The sequence below is a fragment of the Salvelinus alpinus genome, chromosome 11, assembly GCF_045679555.1.
Source record: "Salvelinus alpinus chromosome 11, SLU_Salpinus.1, whole genome shotgun sequence".
In the NCBI taxonomy this organism is placed as follows: Eukaryota; Metazoa; Chordata; class Actinopteri; order Salmoniformes; family Salmonidae; genus Salvelinus; species Salvelinus alpinus.
Window position 1 is genome coordinate 52,308,723 of NC_092096.1, and position 18,009 is coordinate 52,326,731.

The window sequence follows — 18,009 nt, forward strand, 5'->3', positions numbered from 1 at the left end:
ATCAGTGATTCTGTCACTATCACTGTGAAAGGTGAGTTACTTTATGTGTTTTTTTAATCAAACAAATGGACACAATTTATATTGAGTCAATCATGTAGATGTGGTCTGTGTATCAGTATGAATGGAAAAATGCATAGTTACAGTACTACCTACAGAAGTAAGATCATACATTGGAGAGATTTGTGCTCTGACTGCATTTGTCTTCATATATAACTGTGTTTCCACAGCTCTGCCCACGGCCTCAGTGAAAGCCTCTCCACGCGGTCCCCTCTATTCTGGAGAGACAGTCACTCTGCAGTGTGACATAGACAACAGAGACTGGACGTACTGCTGGCACAGAGACAACCATCTGCTTCCCATTCGGACCAGTAAGACCACCACCATCTCTCTCCCTGACCAGGCTGGTCAGTACCAGTGTGAGGGGACAAGGACAAGACGGCCCGAGAGGACATATATCAGCTATTCTTTCACCATCATTGTTGCTGGTGAGTTTAATAACATAACCATCACTTACTTAAATGTTGAGAAGGATAAGATCTTCATATTATTCTGTACAGTGAAAGTATTTTTTTTCTTTAAACAGATGTATACCTTTAATTCAAACCAAATCAAGTCAACATAACCCTAAAATGGACTTTTATAGTAAGAAAACGTTCCAACAACAGCTAAATCTTTGGATGTTGCTAAGCATGTATCCAGATCTTTAAATTATGCTATTTTCTTACAGCCCTGCCCAAAGCTACACTGACCATAACACCAAACCCTGCATACACTGGAGAGACAGTAACTCTGACGTGTTCAGTGGGGTCTGACAGTGGCTGGAGCTACACATGGTACAAAGACAACACGAAGAAAGTAGTGACCTTGCCTGGCAGACACACAACAACAGGAGTCACCTTCACCATAAAAAGAGTTGCTGAGTCTGACCAGGGTCTCTACTGGTGTCAGGGAGAGATCCAGTCCAGACCCATATCATCAATCATCAGTGATCCTGTCACTATCGCTGTGAAAGGTGAGTAAGTGTGTGTGTGTGTGTGTGTGTGTGTGTGTGTGTGTGTGTGTGTGTGTGTGTGTGTGTGTGTGTGTGTGTGTGTGTGTGTGTGTGTGTGTGTGTGTGTGTGTGTGTGTGTGTGTGTGTGTGTGTGTGTGTGTGCGTGTGTAGACATCACTGTATATGTCAGTATTCTGATAGATCTTGGTAAGTCAGACAGGTCATACTGTATGTTCAGAAATGACAACTTATGATATGGTCATGTTGTGATGAATGCTGATCAACATTATTTTACATTCTAAGGTGTGTGATAATGTTTATTTTCTGTGTTGTGTCTGTGCAGAGAGACCTGTGGCTGTTCTGACCCTTCAACCCAACTGGCCCCAGATATTCTGTGGCGAGACTGTCACTCTCAGTTGTGACATTCAAGGGGGAGAAGAGATTGAGTATGTTTTTTATAACAGTGTGAAGTCGGTCTACACCAAAACAGAGCCTGAGTACAGAATCAGTCCTGCAAAGAATGGTCTATATACCTGTGAAGGTCTTCAGAAATTAAATGGCTTAAAACACTCCCAGACAAGTAATGCTATACAATTGACCGTGTTTGGTAAGTCTGTTTTTATGGGATTGAAAGAGAAAGACAGAAGGGATGAGGTCAAATAGCAGACAGTGGTTTCAATGATGAAACAAAACTATAGTTAGATTTTGGGGTGAGGTACAATACCATAATAATAAAATGGGTAAACATTTTAAAGACTGAACATTTGATTTGTGTCATTTCCTTCATAACAGATAAACCCCAAGCTGTCCTGAGTGTCTCTCCTCAGTGGCTGAACCCTGGAGACTCAGTTACTCTGAGCTGTGGGGTTAAAGAGTCATCTACAGGCTGGAGGTTCTTCTGGTACCGAACTGTTCCCTACACAGCTGGGTTACTCTCCCTATCGGACTCGTCCTACTCTGTAGAGCCTCTATCTGGCAATGGGACTAGTGAAGACTCCTACACTCTGATCCCTGCTGGTCCTAGTCACACAGGAGGATATGTGTGTAGAGCTGGGAGAGGAGACCCAGTCTATGACACACTCTACAGTGAACCTCAGTTTCTCTGGTCAGGAGGTAACTAACTGCATTGAAACTACATTTAATCACATTTAAGTTCCCCTCATGTGTATATAAAACTACTGTATACGTTTGTCTCTGTCACTCTTTGTTTCAGATCCGCAACCATCAGTGTCTCTCAAAATAAGACCTAACAGAACTCAACACTTTACATCAAAGTCTCTCTCACTAAGCTGTGAGGAGAAGAGGAACTCTACTGGATGGAGACTGAAGAGATACAGAGAGAAAGCAGTGGTCAGAGTGTGTCTCTAACTGGGGATCAATAGCAGGGTCCACATGTACCATCAGATCCACACGTAAAAAGGACAGTGGAGTGTACTGGTGTGAGTCTGGATCAGGAGAGTACAGTAATGCTGTCAACATCACAGTGGCTGGTACGTCTGTTATACAACAGTCACTAACGTTTTTTACATTACAATGTGTGATATTGATGTTCAATTCTGTAACTGAATGGTTGCATCTCATAAAATACAAGCTCATGTGGGTGATTACTCCAGATTTACAGTATTATTTATATATTATGTTATACAGTTGGCCCTCTGATCCTGGAGAGCCCTCCCTATCCCATAACTGAGGGAGACTCTATGACTCTGAGCTGTACAAATAGATATCAGGAAACAAACCCGAACCCCAAGGTTGATTTCTACAAAGATGGAGTACTCATCAGGAATGAGACCACAGGAGAGATGACCATCCCTGCAGTATCCAAGTCAGATGAAGGCTCCTACAAGTGTAAATCTAATGAAGGAGAATCACCAGAGAGCTGGGTGACAGTGAGAGGTGAAAAAAACTATTATAATCACATGACCTTTTCATTATATCTGTGGTCATCAGTCATTTGTTGTGTTAAAAAACATACTGTAGGTTTGGAGTTACAAGCTCAGGCTGGTCATCTGATCTCAAGTCAGATGTCAAATATATATTCACGTTGTCCACTACTTTATTTATTTTCTACAACTACCTCAGAACCTGATAGTGATTTGCTGTTCTCTCTCCAGGTGTAACTCCTGGACAGTCTACATCAGTCCTAGTAGGAGTGGTTGTGGGCCTGGTTGTTGCTGGTGTTCTACTGGCCATTCTCCTGGTACTGCTGTGTCGATATAAAAATGCCGGAGGTGAGACTTTTATCAATTCATATTTATCTTTTTGGTTCATGTTTAGGAGAAAAATGTCTAATTACAAAAGTTTAAAACAGTAACGAATTGATACAGTATAATATTATGCATTTCTCATTACAGGTTCCTGTTGCAACAGAATATTCTGGTGAGTACACCTGTCTTTCAACTTTTCATACAGTAAAATAGAATCTGTGTGTTTCATGAGTATCTCTCTCCCTGTAGGCCCCCCCAGCCCCAGAGGACCAACCTGGACCCCCAACAGGATCAAGAATCTACCCAGGGCCGGGCTCCTGATGCTGGGTATACACGTCTGCAGCATGGTCAGTCTCTCATCCCAGACCACTGTCACTCTCCTCTCTGTAACTTCACATACTGACTTTTCACCATTCACTTTATATAGATGTTACCGTACTCTATGTCCCTAGGCAAGCTGAGGGAAAACCAACATATTAATCTAACTCTCTCTACTTTGACCAACAGGTGGCGCTAACATCTATGATACAATCACGCCCTCAGACAGTAATGACAATGGTACTGGGAAAGGGACAACTGAATACCTTCAAATGAAAAGTGTCTTCTGCATTTAACCCAACCCCTCTGAATCAGAGAGGTGCGGGGGGCTGCCTTAATTGACATCCACGTCTTCGGCGCCTGGGGAACAGTGGGTTAACTGCCTTGCTCAGTTGCAGAACGACAGATTTTTCCCTTGTCAGCTCGGGGATTCGATCCAGCAACCTTTCGGTTACTAAACACTAGGCTACCTGTATGTTAAATTGAGCATGAATACAGTATAGAGTTGTTGTTGCTGTTATTCTTCATATGTTTAATATTACTAGCATACTAACACTAAGTAGAGATATTAGTGTATTACCTGTATATTTCAGATGCTGGTGCTGCTACTGCTGGACCAAGTGATGTGACTTACACACAGATTCAACTCAAAAAGTTGGACAAGAAAAAGAAAAGTAACTCTCAACTGTCACATAAATTCATCCAAAATGTAGCAGGGTTTTTTACTCATCAAATTTGATAAAAACATACAAGTTCTCTCCCCCTCCTCAGAAATGACAGCTGATCCAAAAGAAAATCCAGTCTATTCTGAGGTCAAGACAGGGAAGACCACAGGTGAGACTCATTCTACAGGTTGACAGTCAGTGAAATCTAAATGTGTGATTTTGGAGTTTCAAAAAGATGCAGAATATTCAATAAGTTACTTCCTTAATTTGCTGACTGGAAATGTTCATTTTCAGCAGCAACTGGACCTGTTGATGTGACCTATGCTGAGGTTGACCTTAAACAGAAGGCCAAAGCCAAGAAGAAGAAAGGTAAGACTGGATATCCCTCCATCAATATTCCCCCTATCATACCCTCACACCTCTGACCCCATATTGACTAGCTGCATAATATTCTGTATATAACTGTTATATTATTCTGGTGTTCTATCCTCACCCCTTACAGAAACAGCAACACCACCTGAGGCAGATTCGGTCTATTCTCAATTGAAGCCAGTCACAGCACCAGGTAAGACTAATAACCATATGATATTGATACTTAATATGATACTAATATGGATCTAATTCTCTGATATCAAAATATAATGTATTTAAAGTATGTCTCTTTGTTTAATTCTTAACAGTTTATTTGACTGCATGTCCTGAACAACTTTGTGTGATGACATGTTGCAGGTACCTGAGGGATGGAGGTATGGAGGGATGGAAGGATGGAGGGATGGAAGGACACACCATCAGAGGAGGAGGAGGAACCCGGAACATGGATTCTACGCTCAACACACACAAGCAAACACACACATGCACAAACACACACGCAATAACAGCTTGTATATTAAGGAGTTCTTACTTATTTTATTTACTTATTTTATTGTATTTAAGCACGGTTTCATTGTGTTTCACTGTAAAAGCTTATTTTCCTACTATATGGTGCAATGATGATGCATCTTATCTGCAGCTACTGCAATTGTATCTGCTTTGTATTGTGAATTGAATTTTATTGTTGATCTATTCAGATGATAGAATAACATATTTGTTTATGAATTTCCCAAAAGGTATTATTCACGTTTTCTTCTAATGGCCTGTACTTTTACAATATATTTGCATTGTGCTTTTTTAATAAACAATTTTTTATCCACCAGATGGTATGAGTGCTTTCTTACAGTAAATAGATATTGTCATCATCATCATCAACTTTTCCATACAACCTCATTTGGTCAAACCTCCTTTCAGCCTAGTATAGATCTCAGGCTCCACAATGTGTGAGTTAAAGGGGCAATCTGCTATTTCTACATCAATTTTTGGACTTAAATATATCTACCCATTGAATCTTGAGAAATATAACATAAATGCCCCATGAGCAAAGTTGAAAAGCTGTACCCCATCAGCTGAAGACCCATTGAGATGTTCAGAATGACTTTTGGGGGAAGAGTGTGCCTGAAAAGAACAGGTCTTCTCAATTTTATGATGTCATATACTCTGCAGGAGTTCTGAGGAGCTAGTAACCTACGTACGAATGACTACCAGTTCTCCCATATTGCCTCTTCATCCTACAGACAGGTCATAACGATTAATGACATTAGTGGTGTATGACTCTGACTGATATTTTCAGTGTCCCTGCATGGCCCGGAAGGTCACTGTTCCAGTTAGGGGGTTTCTGTGTCTATGTGTTAATGTCTAAGTGGTCAGACAGACAGCCGGCAGCCAGGTCATTGTCACTGCACCTGAAAAACAGTCACAGGAAGTGACATCACCACAAGCTGTTATATGAAACGTAGAAGGGGGGACTCTATCAGTAACCTGGGACCCACTACCTTCCGAAAAAGTTGGCAGGTGTTTCATGTCACTCAGTCACACTGACCTATGAGCATGCAGAAGAAGTCATGCAAACACTTCTGCAGGCATATGAAGCCAAGAGGGAACTGCACAGACACTGTTATGACATTTTTGCTCTCTCTCGCTCGATCTCTCTAAACCCCCCCCCTCTCTCCCCCCTCTCTCTCTCTCTGTCTTTCTTTCTCTTTCTCTGTCTCTGTCTCAATCTCGCTTTCTGTCTTTCTCTCTCTTCTCCCGAGCCGTCTATCTAGCTCCTTCCTCTTTCTCTGCAACATTGAATGGTCTGCTCATAAAGTAACAAAGCTACCGGTATCTGTGAAACACCATGACCATTAACCACACCACCAGCAGCAGCTAGGAAACACATGCTCCAACACCACCACCATCAGACTGATCAACACAGTGACAGACCCCAAACACACCCACGCCTCATCTTCTAGGGGTAGAATGTGACTTATTTTTCAGCTAACATACAGGAATTATTTTATAGAACAGCAGCCCTCATCAAAAGGAAGTCTCTGCTCTTTCTCCTCTCTGCTCTTTCTTTGTGTGTTTTGGATAGTCAACTGCTAGCTACCAGTAACAGTGATAGATAAGGACATACAGCCAGAGGAAACAGTCAACGCATTAAAGAGATGTCTGGTGGTCCCATCTCCTGCTTCTCCAAACAGGGAATACTACTTCTCCTACTCTCCAACCTCCACTATGGTAAGTTCTGTAACTATTCTTATTTATTTCAACATTTTAAACACATTAGAACCATCAACGAGGATGACACAAACAAGTTTAGAAACGTATCCCCATTGTGGTCCTCTTGAATATACAATAAAACAAAAATACAGTGTACACAATATAACATGAAAACAAAATACATCTCAAATACATCTCATGAATAGAGAGGAACCCGTAAAAGGAATAAAATAGATTACCAAGTAACGTTCATTGAAACAATTATACTTGCACAGTTTTGAAGCATTTTGCACATAAACCATTTCTTAAGGCAGAGCTTCTCAAATAGTGGGGCGCACCCCCCTGGAGGGGCTCGGATCGATGCCAGCGTGTGACCCCGGGGAACATGCTTTTTTTTGCCGCAGGGAGTAGGTTTTTTTTGCACCGAACAAGAGCACACAGCACAGAGCAGGATATATGAAGTGCAGATAACAAACCCTTAAGAGACACCATGGAAAAATATTTAACAGGGATGAAAAGAAAGGCGGAGAGAGACGGAGATAATGAGACAAACGTAAGTCTCCCGAAAGCTAAGACGAGGAAATATGACGACGCGTATGTAGTGCTTTGCTTCACTGTGACTACGGTGGGAGAGGAGGAAAGACCGGTATGTTTACTGTGTCTAAAAATGTTGGCAGCGGACAGCATGAAGCCAAATAAATTAAGGCGTCACTTAAAGACATTACATCCCAATCACGCTGATAATCCGCTTTAGTTTTTTCAGCGAAAACGTGCCGAATATTGCCAACAATCGTCCCGCTTTGTGAATGCTACTTCAGTAAACCAGCGAGCACTGTTAGCATCATATAAGGTGGCGTACCAAATTGCTCAGTGCTGATACTACCTGCAGCATTAGACATGGTCTCTGTCATGCTGGATGACGCAAGTGCTGCAAAAATAAAAACTATTCCTCATTTTTTTTTTTTTTTAAATCAGCACAAATTGTTTTATTCATTTATTTTTATAGGTCAGTGTTTCATATATTGTGCTCCTGAGTTAATGTTGCTGATCAATTTGAATGTATTATTATTCATTGATTATATTTTATTTTATTTTTTTGTATCAAATGGTCAAAAAATGTTTACAGTTTAAATAAGGCTTGAATTTTTTTTTACATTTCAGGCAAATTGATGCACTTTAAGTCTTTTCTGTTACAGACTAAAAAACAATGTTAATAAAGTTATTCTTTGTTGTAAGTTGATCTATATTTCTTTCTTTTTTCTTTTTTTGTTTTCTTTAATGTTAATAAGGATACAATGTTATGCAGAGGTGTACTTATAACAATTTTATAGACAAATTATACTATTTACAGTCGCGGCGGAGAGTTGGGGGGCGCAAAATGTTTACTTCTTCCTAGGGGGGGCGTAACAGAAAATAATTGAGAAGCACTGTCTTAAGGTATATATCAAATCAAATCAAATTTTATTTGTCACATACACATGGTTAGCAGATGTTAATGCGAGTGTAGCGAAATGCTTGTGCTTCTAGTTCCGACAATGCAGTAATAACCAACAAGTAATCTAACCTAACAATTCCACAACTACTACCTTATACACACAAGTGTAAAGGGATAAAGAGTATGTACAGAACGGCATAGGCAAGATGCAGTAGATGGTATAGAGTACAGTATATACATATGAGATGAGTAATGTAGGGTATATAAACATAAAGTGGCATAGTTTAAAGTGGCTAGTGATACATGTATTACATAAAGATGGCAAGATGCAGTAGATGATATAGAGTACAGTATATACATATACATATGAGATGAGTAATGTAGGGTATGTAAACATTATATTAAGTGGCATTGTTTAAAGTGGCTAGTGATACATTTTTACATACATTTCCATCAATTCCCATTATTAAAGTGGCTGGAGTTTAGTCAGTATGTTGGCAGCGGCCACTAAATGTTAGTAGTGGCTGTTTAACAGTCTGATGGCCTTGAGATAGAAGCTGTTTTTCAGTCTCTCGATCCCTGCTTTGATGCACCTGTACTGACCTCGCCTTCTGGATGATAGCAGGGTGAACAGGCAGTGGCTCGGGTGGTTGTTGTCCTTGATGATCTTTATGGCCTTCCTGTGACATCGGGTGGTGTAGGTGTCCTGGAGGGCAGGTAGTTTGATGCGTTGTGCAGACCTCACTAACCTCTGGAGAGCCTTACGGTTGTGGGCGGAGCAGTTGCCGTACCAGGTGGTGATACAGCCCGACAGGATGCTCTCGATTGTGCATCTGTAGAAGTTTGTGAGTGCTTTTGGTGACAAGCCGAATTTCTTCAGCCTCCTGAGGTTGAAGAGGCGCTGCTGCGCCTTCTTCACAACGCTGTCTGTGTGGGTGGACCAATTCAGTTTGTCCGTGATGTGTACACCGAGGAACTTAAAACTTTCCACCTTCTCCACTACTGTCCCGTCGATGTGGATAGGGGGGTGCTCCCTCTACTGTTTCCTGAAGTCCACAATCATCTCCTTTGTTTTGTTGACGTTGAGTGTGAGGTTATTTTCCTGACACCACACTCAGAGGGCCCTCACCTCCTCCCTGTAGGCCGTCTCGTCGTTGTTGGTAATCAAGCCTACCACTGTAGTGTCGTCCGCAAACTTGATGATTGAGTTGGAGGCGTGCATGGCCACGCAGTCGTGGGTGAACAGGGAGTACAGGAGAGGGCTCAGAACGCACCCTTGTGGAGCCCTAGTGTTGAGGATCAGCGGGGTGGAGATGTTGTTACCTACCCTCACCACCTGGGGGGCGGCCCGTCAGGAAGTCCAGGACCCAGTTGCACAGGGTGGGGTCGAGACCCAGGGTCTCGAGCTTGATGACGAGTTTGGAGGGTACTATGGTGTTAAATGCTGAGCTGTAGTCGATGAACAGCATTCTCACATAGGTATTCCTCTTGTCCAGATGGGTTAGGGCAGTGTGCAGTGTGGTTGCGATTGCGTCGTCTGTGGACCTATTGGGTCGGTAAGCAAATTGGAGTGGGTCTAGGGTGTCAGGTAGGGTGGAGGTGATATGGTCCTTGACTAGTCTCTCAAAGCACTTCATGATGACGGAAGTGAGTGCTACGGGGCGGTAGTCGTTTAGCTCAGTTACCTTAGCTTTCTTGGGAACAGGAACAATGGTGGCCCTCTTGAAGCATGTGGGAACAGCAGACTGGGATAAGGATTGATTGAATATGTCCTTAAACACACCAGCCAGCTGGTCTGCGCATGCTCTGAGGACGCGGCTGGGAATGCCGTCTGGGCCTGCAGCCTTGCGAGGGTTAACACGTTTAAATGTTTTACTCACCTCGGCTGCAATGAAGGAGAGCCCGCAGGTTTTGGTAGCGGGCCGTGTCAGTGGCACTGTATTGTCCTCAAAGCGAGCAAAAAAGTTATTTAGTCTGTCTGGGAGCAAGACATCCTGGTCCGCGACAGGGCTGGTTTTCTTTTTGTAATCCGTGATTGACTGTAGACCCTGCCACATACCTCTTGTGTCTGAGCTGTTGAATTGCGACTCTACTTTGTCTCTATACTGGCACTTAGCTTGTTTGATTGCCTTGCGGAGGGAATAGCTACACTGTTTGTATTCGGTCATATTTTTGGTCACCTTGCCCTGGTTAAAAGCAGTGGTTCGCGCTTTCAGTTTCACACGAATGCTGCCATCAATCCACGGTTTCTGGTTTGGGAATGTTTTAATCGTTGCTGTGGGTACGACATCGTCAATGCACTTTCTAATGAACTCGCTCACCGAATCAGCGTATTCGTCAATGTTGTTGTTGGACGCAATGCGGAACATATCCCAATCCACGTGATCGAAGCCGTCTTGAAGCGTGGAATCAGATTGGTCGGACCAGCGTTGAACGACCTGAGCGCGGGAGCTTGCTGTTTTAGTTTCTGTTTGTAGGTTGGAAGCAACAAAATGGAGTCGTGGTCAGCTTTTCCGAAAGGAGGGCGGGGGAGGGCCTTATATGCGTCGCGGAAGTTAGTATAACAATGATCCAAGGTTTTACCAGCCCTGGTTGCGCAATCGATATGCTGATAGAATTTAGGGAGTTTTGTTTTCAGATTAGCCTTGTTAAAATCCCCAGCTACGATGAATGCAGCCTCGGGGTGTGTGGTTTCCAGTTTACATAGAGTCAGATAAAGTTCGTTCAGGGCCATCGATGTGTCTGCTTGGGGTGTAATATATACGGCTGTGATTATAATCGAAGAGAATTCCTTTGGTAGATAATGCGGTCGACATTTGATTGTGAGGAATTCTAAATCAGGTGAACAGAATGACTTGAGTTCCTGTATGTTGTTATGATCACACCACATCTCGTTAATCATAAGGCATACACCCCCGCCCCTCTTCTTACCAGAAAGATGTTTGTTTCTGTCGGCGCGATGCGTGAAGAAACCAGCTGGCTGCACCGACTCCGTTAGCGTCTCTCGAGTGAGCCATGTTTCCGTGAAGCAAAGAACGTTACAGTCTCTGATGTCTCTCTGGAATGTTACCCTTGCTCGGATTTCATCAAACTTGTTGTCAAGAGACTGGACATTGGCGAGTAGTATGCTAGGGAGTGGAGCGCGATGTGCCCGTCTCCGAAGCCTGACCAGAAGACCGCTTCGTTTGCCCCTTTTACGGCGTCGTTGTTTAGGGTCGCCGGCTGGGATCAGATCCATTGTACTGGGTGGAAGGCAAAACACAGGATCCGCTTCGGGAGAGTCATATTCCTGGTTGTAATGATGGTGAGTTGACGTTGCTCTTATATTCAGTAGTTCCTCCCGACTGTATGTAATGAAACCTAAGACTACCTGGGGTACCAATGTAAGAAATAACACATAAAAAAACTAAATACTGCAGAGTTTCCTAGGAATGCGAAGCGAGGCGGCCATCTCTGTCGGCGCCGGAAGTTATTTAAACTCCCTAGCGTATTGATAGATTTTATATGGTTTTGTACACCATTCCATTCCACTGCACCAGTGTTAAGGAAAGAGCTTTTTCCAGCCATGCTCCTATAGAGCAGCGGTCTCATATTGGCAACACTGGCTCTGGTGTGATGCTATGAGAGTCTCTAATGAAATTAAAATAACCAGACAGGTAACTGGGGGAAAGGTCATGTATCACTTTAAAAACCATCAACAGTTTAATCTGCACCATCACCAGATCAACTGGAAGCCAGTTCAGTTCCCTGAAATGATCAGGACCAACGTGTGTCCCTATGGCTGAGCTTGAGTATAATTCTCATTAGTTTGTTTTGGGCCGTTTGAAGTTTGTCCTTCAGATTTTTTGTTATGCCACTGAACCATGAGATACAATCATAGTCATAGTGGCCCTGTATCAGAGATGTTGCCAGGGTCCTCATAGTCTCTCTATCCAGGAACTTGGCTACCTTTGCCAGGAACTTGGTCCTGTAGTGAACATTCCCAATGGCCTTCAGAGCCACAAGTTCACATGTCATGTGTTGGTCCAGTTCACATCCCAATGAATGTAACAGAGCTTTTTTCCTTCACCGCTACACCAATAAACTTGACCGAGAAGTTGGAAGAGTTGTTCACTTTGTGTTTGGAACCAAACAGGATACATTTTGTCTTGCCTAAATGGATAACCACTTACTGACTTTAGTCAGTTGGCTGCTTAGGGTCTTTTCAACGGTCTCCTTATTCTAATATGAAACCAAGAGTGTAGAATCATCACCAAACAGGATCAATTGCATGTGCTTGCTTGCATGCATGATAAAGTAAGGAAAACCGTCAGCTTTCTCTAACTTCCTTGTTGGTTTTTACATGGTGTGTGTTGCCTGTAAGAATGCCTAGTCATCAGTGATTGGTTGGATATCTCGAAACATTTGCTTTATTACTGTTTGATAACACCTACATAATACCTATATTCAGGAACATAACATGATGTACTGATTCTGCAGTTTTGAATGAGTGCCGATGGTGTGGTTGGGACAGCAGCTGTTGCAGTGCTTCTAGAACGTAACAGATCTTAAGACCCTGTGCCTAAAGGCTGTCATTCATTACATTTAAGGCGATATGGGACTGTATCAAATTATTGTTTCTATTACATAATATGATACATTGCAGGACTAGGATAACTGCAGTTATGTCTTAAATTCTTCAATGAACTGTAACTGTATTTTTTTCTTAATTCATGACTGACATTTTTTTTATAAGGGTTTATAAAACATTTCTTCAGACTGATATGTAATTATAATGTTGCCCATGCAGTATATGATGCATTTCTGGTGAATAATTACACAGTAAACACAGTGGTATTTGTACTTGTGAGCTGAGGAGGGGTTATCAGATCCACCCCCACTTCTCTTTTCCTGTCATCTCATCCTGTTCTACTGAATGTGGGGGAGGAGTGGACTTTAATGAAGTAAAAAAGGACCCACACACTCAGATACATAAAGATATAAAGTGAAAATATGCTAAGTTCCACGTACAGCATAAATGAAACCTGGAAATGCGCTATATAAATCCAATCCATTATTATCTATTATTGATTAGGTAGGACTTTGCATTGTAGTGTATTATTGTGTAGTTATTCATGTTGGCACACTGTCACAAGTATTACAGTCACACTGTAACAAGTATTAGAGTGTAACAATGAGTAATTACAACACTTGTACATCGTACTACATGAATAATTATACAGTAATAAGATCATTGTAATATAGTGTGCAACCATTGATTGATGTCAGAATTGTTTTATTTGTAATTTTATTTACCCTTTATAACGTATTTATTTGTGTGTTTCAGATGTGGGTGTTCCTCTGATCATCAACAAGAGAGTGGGGGACTTCGTGGAGCTGCTGGCAGGCATAGAGAATGGACATTTCAAATCCTTGGTGTGGAAGTATATGGGAAAGGATATTGTAGAATTCAACACAGAAGCCGTTTATTCACCTGCATCCCAGTTTGAGGGGAGACTAAAGATGAACACCAACAATTTCAGTTTAACAGTCAGAGAACTGACACTGCAAGACTCAGGGGATTTTCTACTTACAGGTGAAGGGGACAAAGGTCAGATTGGCAGTAAGACCATCACTCTGAAGGTCCACGGTAGGCTGTTTTCACCATTTTTGCATCCTATTTTGATATAATTCTAATTTATATTCATAACCATGGCTAAAGATCTTTAAACTATAACACAGGTTTTGTGGTTTCATACTGACCTTACTCACAATGCTTTGTTACATATCCATCACATTTTCAAGTCATCTTTCTCCTGGTGGTATGGCTATGGTAGGGTTCATTTAGAAGATTGGTTACGAGTTTTTTATCTCTCTCCTGGTTGGTCAGAGCCTATATCCAAGGTGGCGATCCAGACAGACATCAAGCTATTGGCCAACCACTCCTGTACGGTATGGCTGGTGTGCAACGTGTCCTGCTACCCCAACTTTACCTACACCTGGGAGAGAGACAATGAGATGTACGGGCACACCCAGCAGATTCACTTCTCTCTCTCACCAGCAGAGGTCGACATCAGTGTAAAGTGCAACGCCTCCAACCTGGTCAGTTGGAAAACTGCCTCTGCAACAGTAAAGTGCAGTAATGACACAACCACCCCAGGTACCTAGATATCATAATAATCCCTTCTATACACTTTTCAGTGTGCTTATACGCTTATGTTGTCAAATATAATATGTAATGCATGTGATTACATTGGATGTATATGATACAGAGCCATTTAGTCTTTATCATATTGTATAGTCTAATCATGTGTTTTGTAGAATATGTGACAGGACTGGTGTGGTATACCATCTACATCGGAGTATCAGTGGGAGGCGCTGTGGTGCTGATCCTCACTGTAGCTGTGGCAGTGTGCTACTGCAGGGGCCGAAGTAACACAGGTATGTACAGCTTAGGGGCCTCCACTATACTTAAGGTGACATTTCTGTTGGTTCTAGAAGTATTCTTCAGCTGATATGATTTTGGGGGGATTTGCTAGAAAATAGAAAAAGAGTGAGACCCCTAATTAATTCCTGGGTATGTTTGTTGATATCCTGTATGAAATGTTTCTGATTGGTTTATATTTTGTTCTTATAAAAATCACAGAAGATCTAACTGACAACACAATATATGCTGATGTTATGGACAACACAAGAAGTAGAGATGTAAGTATGCATTGCCAGTATTATGTATCTGAGTGTGTGAAGCTGTATGTACTGTATTGTAATGGGCTGTATTTTGATTCCAGACAAGATCAAACAGTCAGGTAATCCCAATATCCATCTATGAAACTGTCAATGATCTGGTTATCCCAAGATTGAACAAGGTAAGATATAAATGGCCATAATGGTAAAATGTCTGTGATTGAATGGAAGACTATGTAGTCTACTTTGAGAATAGTCTATACCTTTCTTGATGCTGAAACAGTTTCTTCTTGACTGTCTGTCACATGTAGCCGCAGACTCTGTATGACAAGATCACATTTGGACGCCCAGAAGGCCCCCCTTGTCCCTACCAGGAAGTACTGTGAGCTGAACAGGATGAGGTCATAGGCTGGGCCTTCCATAGATTCCTCTGCATCTTACATGTGTATATTCTGTAGTTAGGCCTAATGTTCCTGTTTAATTTCATCACAACCTACACTATTTGCTTTATTTCCTTCTCCCTTTGATGATTCTCATATATACAGTATGTCATAAGGCCTTATTGTCACGCCCTGACCTTAGAGATCCTTATTATTCTCTATGTTTGGTTAGGTCAGGGTGTGACTCGGGTGGGAAAATCCATGTTTTCTTATTTTATTTTATTTGTCCGCATGTCCAAAATGGCATTCATGTCTGTCCCAAGAACCAGATGGAATTCAGTTCATTCTAATCAAAAATAATTCTACCTTATTTGCATACCTTGAGTGCCTTGCATTTAGAGTGATTTGTAATTTCCACTCACGACTGTATTTGTTAGCAACATGATTGTTGTATTGAATGGTTTTCAGTACTGTAGCCTTCACCAAGTGAATGTCTAAGTGGATATGTTACATTTAAAATTAAACTCATTATGACAACACATTACATATATCATAAAGCCCCTGAGGGCCTAGATACACCCTAACACACTGGTCTGAAACTCCTGGTTTAGTCAAATTATGCCGGCTTGCAAAGGGATGTGTCATTTCTATTGGAATCCATCCAAAGTTAGTATATCCAACTATTGAAACTTTCAGTCACACGCAACCTGCATTCAGAATGACTGACGGGGAAGAGAAGATTGATTATTGAGACTACCTAACTCAATTAAACTGGAACAAACATATCAGTAATGTGTGAAATACTGTATATCATAAGGCCTTATATCTTTCTTTGAAGGCCTAGTTACAGTTAGAAGATTCGGAAATGTGTAATAAGCAGTAGAAGGCGTGGTGATCAGACAAGCTCATATAAAAAAATGATATTTTCAAGAATAAAGAAAATTGTTTTAGATACTAGTATGACATTGATTAGTTAGGTTGATGTAGTCTTTTGCGTTAGGATTATGTGCTCGCCAGGCATCAATGAGGTTGTAATCAGAGAGTATATGCTTTAGAGCCTTGGTTGCGTGTTGATTGTAGATGGTCTTATTTGATTTGTCCGCATGTCCAATATCGCATTCATGTCTGTCCCAATAATCAGATGGAATTCAGTTCATTCTAAAAAAAATATGCTGTTCAGAGAATCAAAAAGAATTCTACCTTATTTGCATGCCTTGAGTGCCTTCCATTTAGAGTGAATTGTAATTAACACTCACGACTGTATTTGTTAGCAACAGAGGCATGATTGTTGTATTGAATGGTTTTCAGTAACCTTCACCAAGTGAATGTCTAAGTGGATATGTTATCTTTAAAATTAAACTCATTATGACAACACATTACATATATCATAAAGCCCCTGAGGGCCTAGTTACACCCTAACACACTAGTCTAAAACTCCTGGTTTAGTCAAATTATGCCGGCTTGCAAAGGGATGTGTCTTTTCTATTGGACTCCAGCCAAAGTTAGGATATCCAACTATTGAAACTTTCAGTCACACGCAACATGCATTCAGAATGACTGACGGGGAAGAGAAGATTGATTATTGAGACTACCTAAATTATATAAACTGGAACAAACATATCAGTAATGTGTGAAATAAGTCCAACTACTAACAGATTGGATTCGTTTAGAAAAATGTATGTTATCTATGTTTGTGTCGCATAAGATTATTCAACCAGTCATTGTACATGCAAATATACAGGTATTGAAACAAACCATTCTGAAAATCAACCTGCAAGAGATCATGCTGGAATAATGATAATGATGATTGTATGTCTTTTTGAGTTGTTTTGAGCAAACATACATTTTGTATTTTACTCAACAAGCTTGTTCAAATACAACTGACTTCAAGCAGAGATGGTGATTAAAGACTAACACTTTGGCTCAAATTCTTGTCATTTTTAAGTCCACTCATCTTGTATAATAACGCTAATCAAGCAATTGGTTAAGTTTGGCTTTTTACAATGCACAGGGAATGAAATTCAAAGGCCGAGGAACTTCACATTAGATCACTTGTTTGTCATAGTTGAGGGGTCATGGTTTGCTCTCTTCCTCTTTAGCAGTGTGGGTTTGTGAAGGAAGGCACTGTGTGAAGCTGCCGTTTCCCGCTGTGATCAGAGAGAGTCACATAGAGAATTGGTTGTAATCATATGCAAAAACCTATGAAAACCTTGTTGCTGGGCTGATGAGTACACATGAAAAGTTGTGCAGGGATGTATGTCCTTGTCAGAGAGACGAATGACATTGTTCTTGCAGCATACATATTCTGTAGTTCACTCATTAATTTCTCTTTTACATTCAATCTACCACTGTGATCAGTACTTTCCTGGGTTATTACTTTGAACAGTTGACAGACTGTAACTCAAGAACATCTACATGCAGTTGACCTCCAAATAGCTACAACATAAACCAAATGATAAACATGCCATGATGTCAAACCTTTGACACCTCTCTTAGTGACATTAAAGATTGTACTGAACATGTCATCATGACCAGGTATGATAAATATAATATTGACTTCACGTTTTGTACAACTATGTTTTATCCACTAAGTTTCTTCTCTGATACATACTATAGTTATCTCTTCCTCCCACAAAAAGACCACAGTGTTGATGTGTCCATTCCTTTTACAGTAAGAGGAAGTTGTGTAGAGATGAACATGACATCAGATGCTATTTTTTCTGTTTCTCTTTATGCATCTGTACCTTTCTAATTCTGTCAAAGCCCCATTCGT

At 41.2% G+C, this 18,009-nt stretch overlaps 1 protein-coding gene, 1 long non-coding RNA gene and 1 pseudogene across 4 annotated transcripts; all 3 read left to right on the top strand.

The window, feature by feature from the left end:
- Positions 1-629: 629 nt before the first annotated feature.
- Positions 630-18,009, top strand: part of LOC139533329 (Fc receptor-like protein 4) — a 37,190-nt pseudogene continuing 19,810 nt past the window's right edge.
- Positions 3,809-4,749, top strand: LOC139534911 (uncharacterized). The gene is made up of 4 exons (XR_011667026.1): positions 3,809-4,190; positions 4,288-4,350; positions 4,476-4,550; positions 4,684-4,749. It is a non-coding gene; the product is annotated as an uncharacterized lncRNA (long non-coding RNA).
- LOC139534901 (SLAM family member 8-like) lies at positions 6,497-17,157 on the top strand. Of its 3 annotated transcripts, none has more exons than XM_071334436.1 (7): positions 6,497-6,776; positions 13,520-13,822; positions 14,063-14,332; positions 14,494-14,613; positions 14,819-14,877; positions 14,961-15,038; positions 15,168-17,157. In XM_071334436.1, the coding sequence occupies exons 1-7, from the start codon at positions 6,704-6,706 to the stop codon at positions 15,240-15,242; spliced, it is 978 nt and encodes a 325-aa protein (XP_071190537.1). In that variant the 5' UTR covers positions 6,497-6,703; the 3' UTR covers positions 15,243-17,157. The 3 variants fall into 3 exon arrangements, with proteins under 3 accessions (XP_071190537.1, XP_071190538.1, XP_071190539.1); XM_071334437.1 differs by lacking the exon at positions 6,497-6,776 and adding an exon at positions 7,131-7,404; XM_071334438.1 differs by lacking the exon at positions 6,497-6,776 and adding an exon at positions 7,131-7,311.

Coding starts and splice junctions, on each gene's coding strand:
- LOC139534901 (XM_071334436.1), top strand. CDS start 6,704: ATGTCTGGTGGTCCCATCTCCTGCTTCTCCAAACAGGGAATACTACTT. Junction 6,777..13,519: donor ACTCTCCAACCTCCACTATG/GTAAGTTCTGTA, acceptor TGTGTGTTTCAG/ATGTGGGTGTTCCTCTGATC. Junction 13,823..14,062: donor CATCACTCTGAAGGTCCACG/GTAGGCTGTTTT, acceptor CTGGTTGGTCAG/AGCCTATATCCAAGGTGGCG.